General features: G+C 35.4%; 1 protein-coding gene across 1 annotated transcript; it reads right to left on the minus strand.

The window, feature by feature from the left end:
- Positions 1-369: 369 nt before the first annotated feature.
- LOC118665475 (olfactory receptor 5AS1) lies at positions 370-1,308 on the minus strand. Its single transcript, XM_036326922.1, has one exon. It carries the CDS (start codon positions 1,306-1,308, stop codon positions 370-372), a length of 939 nt encoding a protein of 312 aa, XP_036182815.1.
- Between the last annotated feature and the right edge of the window lie 7,726 nt (positions 1,309-9,034).

Genomic DNA, 9,034 nt, shown 5'->3' on the forward strand with positions numbered 1-9,034 from the left:
GGGAAGGGGTGTGGGGGTGGTTGGAGGTGGGCAAAGGGGGGAAATGGGAACATCTGCAATAATGTCAACATCAAAAAATTTTAATTAAAAATAAGAATATAATGAATCAGAGTACAAAGCTTTATAAGAACACTAGTTGAAGAGTAAATATTATTTAATTCAGGAATGTTTCACAAAGTAGAATATTTTAGAGAGAACATTTCCATAAGAGAGGATGAAAGCATTTTAAAGGAGTGAAAATGGGAAGTTATTTTTATTTCTGGAAATAAATTTAAAATAGTTGATACAATTGTTCATGGCATAGTCATCATGCTGATATTGGAAGGGCAGGCTGTGCTTTAAATATTTTTCAGTGATTGAAATTCTCAGTCATTTGAAAATCCCTTTTCTTGCTAATAGTTTTTGAAGGGCATTTTTTACGTCCTTGTTTCTGAAGCTATAGATTATTGGGTTAAACATGGGGAAAACAACAGTATAAAATACTGCAACTACCTTATCAGTGTTTAGGGAGTAGCTGGTGGTGGGACGTAGGTACATAAACAGGAGTGTTCCGTAGAATAAGGTGACTGCTACGAGATGGGAAGCACAGGTGGAGAATGTTTTGCTTCTACCACCTGAGGATTTGATGCTCAAAACAGTGCTGAGGATACAAAAGTAAGAGATAAATATGACCATGAAAGTGCTGGTCTGAATGAAACCACATAAGACAAAGAGCAGAAGCTCATTGATATGGGTGTCTGCACATGATAAAGCCAGGAGAGGTGGGATATCACAGAAAAAGTGGTTAACAATATTGGAGCCACAAAATGGCAGCGTGAATGTGAGGCAGACATGTACCATCGAAGTCATACTTCCACTGAGGTAGGCCAGCAGGATGAAGCAGACACAGACTCTGCTAGACATGAGGGTAGGATAGAGCAATGGGTTACAGATGGCTGCATAGCGGTCATACGCCATTGCTGCCAGGATGAGGCACTCAGCATCAGCGAAACAACCGAAGAAAAACATTTGCAGGGCACAGCCAGAGGGAGAGATGCTTCTCCTAGATGCTAAGAAATTCACCAGCATTTTAGGAGTGATTGCTGTAGAATAGCTGATATCTAAGAAAGACAAGTTGCTGAGAAAATAATACATGGGGGTTTGCAAGCTTGGGTTGATGTTAAATAGGATTATTAGGCCCATATTTCCCACCACAGTTAGTGTATATACTATGAGAAATACCAAGAATAGTGTGATTCTGAGAGGTAGATAATCTGTGAATCCAACAAGTAGGAACTCAGTTGGCATGGTATAATTACTCTCCAACATCTTGGTTTTCTTGTTCTTCCCATCCAAAATAGATGGTGTTGGAATACGTGAGTTGACTCCAGTGATCAATGAATCAAGAATATCTTTCTTCTCCCTTCTAAAGAAGGATAATAAAATTATAGTCATGACATTCTGTCTAATATATTTGGTTTGTTTTTATTTTTGTCATTTTCTTTACTTTTTAATATATGTTTTATTGTTGATAGTATTACAGATATCTCTCATTTCCCCACCTGTCTTCCTCCACCCAGCCCTTACCCACCCCCTCAGGTCTTCACTACCCTATTGCCCATGTCCATGGCTATGCATATTAGTATATAAGTTCATTGGTTTATCTCTTCTCATCCCCTCAACTCCACATCAAGGTATGTCAGTCTGTTCCCCAAAAATGTAGACACACAATGTCTGTAGATTCTACTACATTTTGAAAATAAAGTATATTTTAATAAACACTGCATTTTTAATAATTAAAGTGTGTATACATTTTTGGGACACCCTGTATATTGACAGAGTCCTGGTTTCACTTCTTACTCAAAATACTTTGGTGCCTATGGTGTTGAAATATTTTCTACTGCTATAAGAATATTATAAGATATTATTTTTAAAAAAATGTTAGTGCTGGAAAGAACCTCAGCAATTATCTAATCTATTCTTATTTTTCAGATTGGGTGACTAAGTCACATTCACAACATCATTCAACAAGTGACATGTTTACTAGTGACTTAAATCTGTGTGTACCTTATTTCCATAAATGGGTTATGGGATCAAAGTTCAATTTTCCTTCTTTGAGTGCCCATGAAATTAAAATTGTTTAGAGGGCTTGTTGACTAAGAAAATGAAATCCCTAATATTCCATTTCTCTTGAAGGATTCATGCCACACTACTTTGAGCCAAAGTCTCCTAAAAGAATTTGAGCCCACTAATTTCCAAGGAACTCTCATCTGACAAAGTTGTTGTTGGTGCCCATGAGTGGATTTTTATTTGCTACTCTATTTGAAGTATGACTATAGAATGTGCTCTCTCTTCTTTTCCAATGGCATTGTGCTGTAGTGGTTAAACAAACATAGGCAAACGTGAGTTTAACTTCAGATGCCATATCTAATGTTCTACAAGTCATTGAACTTCTTCATGCCTAAATTTCTTTGTTTTGCTTAACTGGCCTAATAATATACTATAATGCTGAAACCAAGATTAAACTAGATAAAAAAAGCACTCTTTACAGGTCTCATTATACTATAAATGTATTAAAATGTATCTATTATTACTATTAATGTCATTATAATTATTGATGCTAACATCTGATTTGAAAATCCTAAGTTCTCTGACAGTTATAAAAAATGCTGTGTATTTATTTGTTACGATTTGAAATATACCTGACTTGTTTATGACTTAATAAAGTCATTTTGATCTACTTGTATGGCTTGTGACATTATTTTGATCTATAGTAAGTCCTCACTTAACATCATAAATAAATTATTGAAATTTGGGGGAAATGAAGTAAAACAAAACCAGTTTTGCCCTAGATTAATTGATATGAACAAGGTTAAGTTCCTACAGGATCACATCAACGTTATTATGAAATAACATTGAACAAAACAGTGTTTTAGAGGACCTGCTGTATTTGTTTATGGTTTAAATGAAGTTGTTCTGATCTAAAGGTGATTTTTTTGTTTTGCTTTGAGGAGGCCATGTCAGCATGATATCATTAAAATTATTGTGCTACTGAGTGCTTATTGATATAAACAGATTGAGGAGCCACTATGACATAATGAACTTTTAAACTTCAGATACCAAGAGTTTATGAGGACTTACTAGTGTTTGGTCTTGGCAAGGCTACTCTTTGCTGACCTACATAGCTCTCCACCTTAGGACATTAGCTCCTATCATGTTAAAACTAGTCTTAGTGGGCAGTGGAAACATGAATCAGTCTCATGAAGGAGATCATCTTGCCTGCCAACATCAGCACCTCGGTTCTGATAGGATAGCAACATGCTCTAGCAACAAAGGACTTTTCCATTAGTGCTGACAGCTAGACATCAGCTCTTGTGTGGCTTAGCTGACTCCTCTGAGAGCCAACTCGTGGACAAGTACACTGCAATGAACGTTAGACTTTATTTATTTCCCCTTTGCCTGGAACAGTAGCATAGTGAATCTATCATTAGTTTGGAGTAGTTTATTTCTGTTGACTCATTAAGAGATATTATCCTGTATGCTATTGGCTTGTGAAATCTTTTTGTTACAAATTACAATTCCAGCAAGAACCTGTGTTAAAAAATTGGCAAAGACAATTTAAGTCTTTGAGCATAACTGTACCTCAGACAAAACATGGAACAAACATAACATGGGCATATTCTCTATGCCCATAGAAACGAAGGTTTATCCTGCTGAAGAAGTTTAGCTTAATTCATTTAGCTTACTCAGTTTCATTAGACCTTTGAATTTCCCCAAGTTCCAAAATAGGCACAGTGAGTCTCCCCCTCATAACAATAAGGAACACGATGAATCAGACAGTGAATTTTGGAAACTGTCATGGTTAAGGTAAGGTTAGAATTATGGCCCACCCCATCTTCTACCCACTCCCCCAGCCTACAGAGTCAGCAAAGACACATGATATCTAAGGCAATATTATCTGTGATTCTCACACAAGATATTTTGTCGATGCTTTAGAGAATCAGTCACTTACCTCAGTATCATCTAGAATTTTGAAGTAAAGAACTTATTTTGGATAAGACACTGGCAACATTTTCTCTCCAGTTATGGAGCAATAGCATAGTGAATCCATCTTATAGTAGATCTTGTAAGGAATGAATACTTATCACATAGTTTGTGACAAGTGGGACATTGCCCCAAGATAATCCCCAACCCCAGAAGGACTTTGGATAAACAATTACTTTTGTTCCAGTGAAATGGCTTGAATGATTCATTTTAAATGAGAAAGATAATGAACTGACTATAATGTGGCCAGTTACAATATAACATATGTCTCCTTCACTGGGAGATCCTTGATTAAAAAACAATATCAACAACAAAAATCCTTAAATTATACCAACAAAGAAAAAGATTTATCCTGTGTATTCTATGATGTCTATCAGATACTTAAAGACACCTTAGAGCATTTAGTTACGTAATGGAATTCTAAATTATAAGCTCAATGCTATTAAGAAGAATCCCAGGGACCCTAATTTTTGTTGTTTCTCAATCATCTGAGTGACTGCAAAGAAATATGTCTTGAATTGTAAGATATAAGAATGAGAGTTGTGACAAAAATAAAACCACCTGGATTTGAATGTTAGTTTTGTCACTTCACAACTGTGAGGCATTGAGCTACTTATTTAACCTTACTTTTATTAATTGGTAAATTGTGCATAATAATTGCCCCCTTTATCAGATTCTTGTGAGGTGTGAGATAACACATGTAAATACTTAGCACCTGATTTTATTCATTTAATGGCTACTAGCTTTCTTTTGCAATTATACAATTATAGCAATAAAATATATATGTATTTCACTTAAATAAAATAGAAAATCATTAACAAGTAGGATTTGCTCATGAACACAGTAAATAAATATTTAACAGTCAAAAATAAATCAATGCAATTCACTATAATATCATTCTAAAAAAGAACATAATCATATCATATGTTCATATCAAGAACATAATCAGAAACAATGATTTAATATAATTCAACATTTAGTCATAACAAAATACTTTAGCAAATTAAAAACAGAATATCACTTCTGAACTTGATAAAGGGAATATACAAAAACCTATAGCTAATATAATATTTAATGATAAAATCGATGAATGTTTTACTTCAATACAGTAAACAAGCTAAAGATATGTGTACCCTCACCACTTCCATTCTACATGGTACTGATGGTTCTACCAGTGCAATAGGCAAAAAAGGAAAAACAAACTAAGGAAAAAATGAATAAAGTTTAGAAAGGAGAAAAATAACACATTAATTTCAAAATTTAAATATAACAAATACCATTTGTAATAGCATCAAAACATGAAACACATAGTGTTAAGTCTAATGAAATATGCATAAGAACTATATACAGCAAAATATTGTAAGCAACAAAATAATGATGAGAGAAATTTAAAAGCTATATAAATGAAGTAATATACTGTGCTCATGGTCTGGAAGACTCATTACTGTTAAGACATCTACTGTCTCCCAACTGATCTACAAATACAGAGCAATAATGATCAACTCCCAGCAGTCCTTTTGTAGAAATTTATAATCTGAAACTAAATAGTAAATGTAAAGAACAGAAAATAGCCAGAATCTTGGAAAACATATTGTAACAGACACTGTCTGATTTCAGATGTATTATGAAGCTACAGTAATTAAGACAGTAATGAAAAATAGCATAAAAAGTTTAGAAATTGATCCAAAACTATATGGTCAAGTAAATTTTACAAAAAATTAAATCTATTAAAAAAGGATAGTTTTGTTGTTGTTTTTTTTAAATGGTAGGAGATCAATTAGACATCAATTTGCAGAGGAAAAAGGAAGAAAGAGGAAAAAAAAAAGGGGAAGAGAGAGCTATTCTCCTATTTACCAAAGATAAATAAAAACGTAAGTCCACACAGAGAGGGTCTTTGTGCTTGATTGCTTTAAATTAGAAACAGACCTAAGGGCCATCAACTGATGCTACATCTGTAGAATGGACAACTACTTAACAATAAAAGGAAAAACTGATAAAAGTAACCACCTAGTTGGATCTCAAAACAGTGCAATGAGACAGAAGCCAGATTCACAAAGGCTTCCAGTGTATGATTCCACACATGATTATCCCATTCTGGACAGGGAAAAAACATGGCATAAATCACACCAATGCCTTCACAGTGGCTGTCAGAGACCGGAAGAGGGGCTGTAGCTGTCTGTAAGGGGTACAATGGAAGTTATAAAACTGGGTAAAATATTCCGTGTTGGTTGTGGTGGTTATAACACAGTAGGTGTTTGTCAAAACTTACCAAACTGTCCACCTAAAAACAGTGATAATTTTCTCTAAGGCTCCTATGGTATTATACACCTGACTAAAAAAGTAAGTTTCCAACTTACTATTTAATCATTTTTAGTTAAAAATTTGTATTTATTGTTCTTCCTGCTTCTTCCTTAAATAAACTTTTTTAAGATTTAAATTTAGAATCTCTTGTTTAGTAAATTCAATCTCCTTTCTTAGACCTGTTTTTTTTTTATGGTTTAATAATATTAATCTCTCCTTCCCCTGCTATGATAACTCACTATGCTGATTTTCTTTCTGTCTCTCTTAATTCACATTTCTGGTAGCTCAATTACAAATTATTTTTAAGTATGTTCATATTTTATGTTGTTAAGTTTCATACATTAGTAAATAAATATTATGTATTTGATAGATATCAATAGAGCAGATTTTAAGGCTTGAGATTAGGAACTTTGCAAATCAAGTTTGTTAAACAATATTTAACACAATGTAACAGATTTTTCTTCAGATGCAGAGATACTTTAACTGCTTTGAAGTTTGAAAGATTGGATTTGTCAGAAGATACACACAGAAAAGTATATGTACATGTACATATATACACATGTGAGTATGTGTGTAATCTAAGTGACTAAGATAAAATTTTAGATGAAACTGGACAGGGGACTTAAGTTGCTAGGTATTAATTCTTTCCTACAAAATTGTGTTCAGGTTGACTCTCCAACTTCCTAACAGTTTGTTCATTGAAAAAGCATTTAACAGCTTTATGTCTTACTTTCCTTATCTATAAAATCCTATCTAATAAAGAGGGAATATGCTAATTGACCCTCACACCATTGCAAAGATGGCGGTGCCCACAGCCAATAAGGAGGGAATATGCTAATTGACTGTCACGTCCTCAAAGATGGCAGCACCCAGTCCCCTCAGCCCCACTGGGGCGGCAGATGTGCGGCCACTCCATGCACCTGCCTCTGGAGACCTGAGCCCCCCAGTTTCCCAGGGCCGCCTGAGGCTCAGGTAACCAGGGCCAGCTGAGGCTTGCGCTGCCGGCAGTGACAGCAGCAGAGGTGTGATGGGGTGTCACCTTCCCCTGATCGCTGGGTCACCTCCCACCCCTGAGGGCTCCTGGACTGTGAGAGGGGGCAGGCCCGGCTGAGGGACCCCCCTCCAGTGCATGAATTTTCATGCACTGGGCCTCTAGTATGTAACATAATAATGCCAACCTCAAAGACTGGTGTAGAGGTGAACTGAGAATTCAAATGAAAAATTGTGATATAGTATTTCATGACTGCATATCCATTCTCTACGCAAATAGATTCTCCATGCATCTGACGCTCCATGTGGTTTACTTCACATTGTTTTACTTGTGAATTGAGGTATAGAAAATCTGCAATTTTACCCCCTTGTAGAATAAGAATTATAGAAAATAATTACAGAAAAACAACACAAGTTTTAAATCATAAAAAAGAAATTAGGCTCTTTTATTCAATGTCCTATTTGCTCAGGGTATAGGTTCTTTTTCACTGTTGACAATATTACAGATGTCCCTCAGTCTCCCCACCCCCCTGACCCTCACCCAGCCTTTCTCCTCCAAACCTCTGCCCTACTCTAGGCCTTCACACACTATTGTCTGTGTTTACTGGTTATGCATATATGCACATTATTTCTGTGGTTAATCTCTTCCCATTTCCCCTCATCCCTGTCCTGAGATATGTCAGTCTGTTCCATGCATCCATGCCAGGGGATCTGTTTTGTTTGTCACTTTAATATGTCCATTAAATTCCACATATAAGTGAGATTATGTGATAGCTGTCATTCAGCATAATACTCTCCAGGTCCATCCATGCTGTCACATTGTATGATGAATATTAGTTTTATCTTCTCATTCATTTCACTCCAGTACAGGGTTGGATTAGAGATGAAGTTATCCAGACAAAGGGAGGGCCACAGACACAGACACACACAAACACACACTCACAAACATACCAAATACACTGGAAGGAAGAAGAATTTAGTAGTGGGCTATGTTCTTTTGGAAGCATCTGAAAATAAGAAAAGACGGGCAATGTAAATAGGCAATTTTTATGTTGGCAAAGTCTTTAAAGTAATACAGAGATCAGGAGCCATTTCATGATGCAATGTTTGATTCCACATAACTGCATGTGATCATATTTTATTTTCCTTTGAGACTGGAAGTTTTTACCTCTGGAGATTTAACATCACAATTAAACACTACAACTTAGTCCCTGTGGTCACCCAATTCTCTTCCAGGAAAGCAAAATAAAAGTGGAGCAACATGTATTTTCTCAGAAGCTGTCTCAAATTTTTACAAATAGGTCATTAAAATTTTCACTGTGTTTCATCTCATTTAAAAGTGAGGGTATATTGACAATATTACAGACGTCCTTCATTAAAAACATTTTTTTTTAGCTACAACTGAGAAGTGCTGATAAAAAAGAGAAAGAAAACCATAGACTACACAGGTAAGACAATGGAAGACAGCTGTAAGGTTTTGGTGCTGTTATTCACCAAAATGGACAGGTAGCAAGCGCTACAACAAGACATTATTTTGAAATGTACATTGTAAGTAGAACAATAGTTTGATAGCACATCACAAAGTCAGTCTTCAGAATTGAAGGATGTAAAGATTGGTTATTTGAAATGACTATTTTGCTGCTTGGGTTACATGAGAGTTACTTTTTGGAGGCAATGAATGAATGGGATTTGAAGACTAAACAGAATGGTGTTGAGTGGG

The sequence above is a fragment of the Myotis myotis genome, unplaced genomic scaffold, assembly GCF_014108235.1.
Source record: "Myotis myotis isolate mMyoMyo1 unplaced genomic scaffold, mMyoMyo1.p scaffold_m19_p_10, whole genome shotgun sequence".
NCBI lineage: Eukaryota > Metazoa > Chordata > Mammalia > Chiroptera > Vespertilionidae > Myotis > Myotis myotis.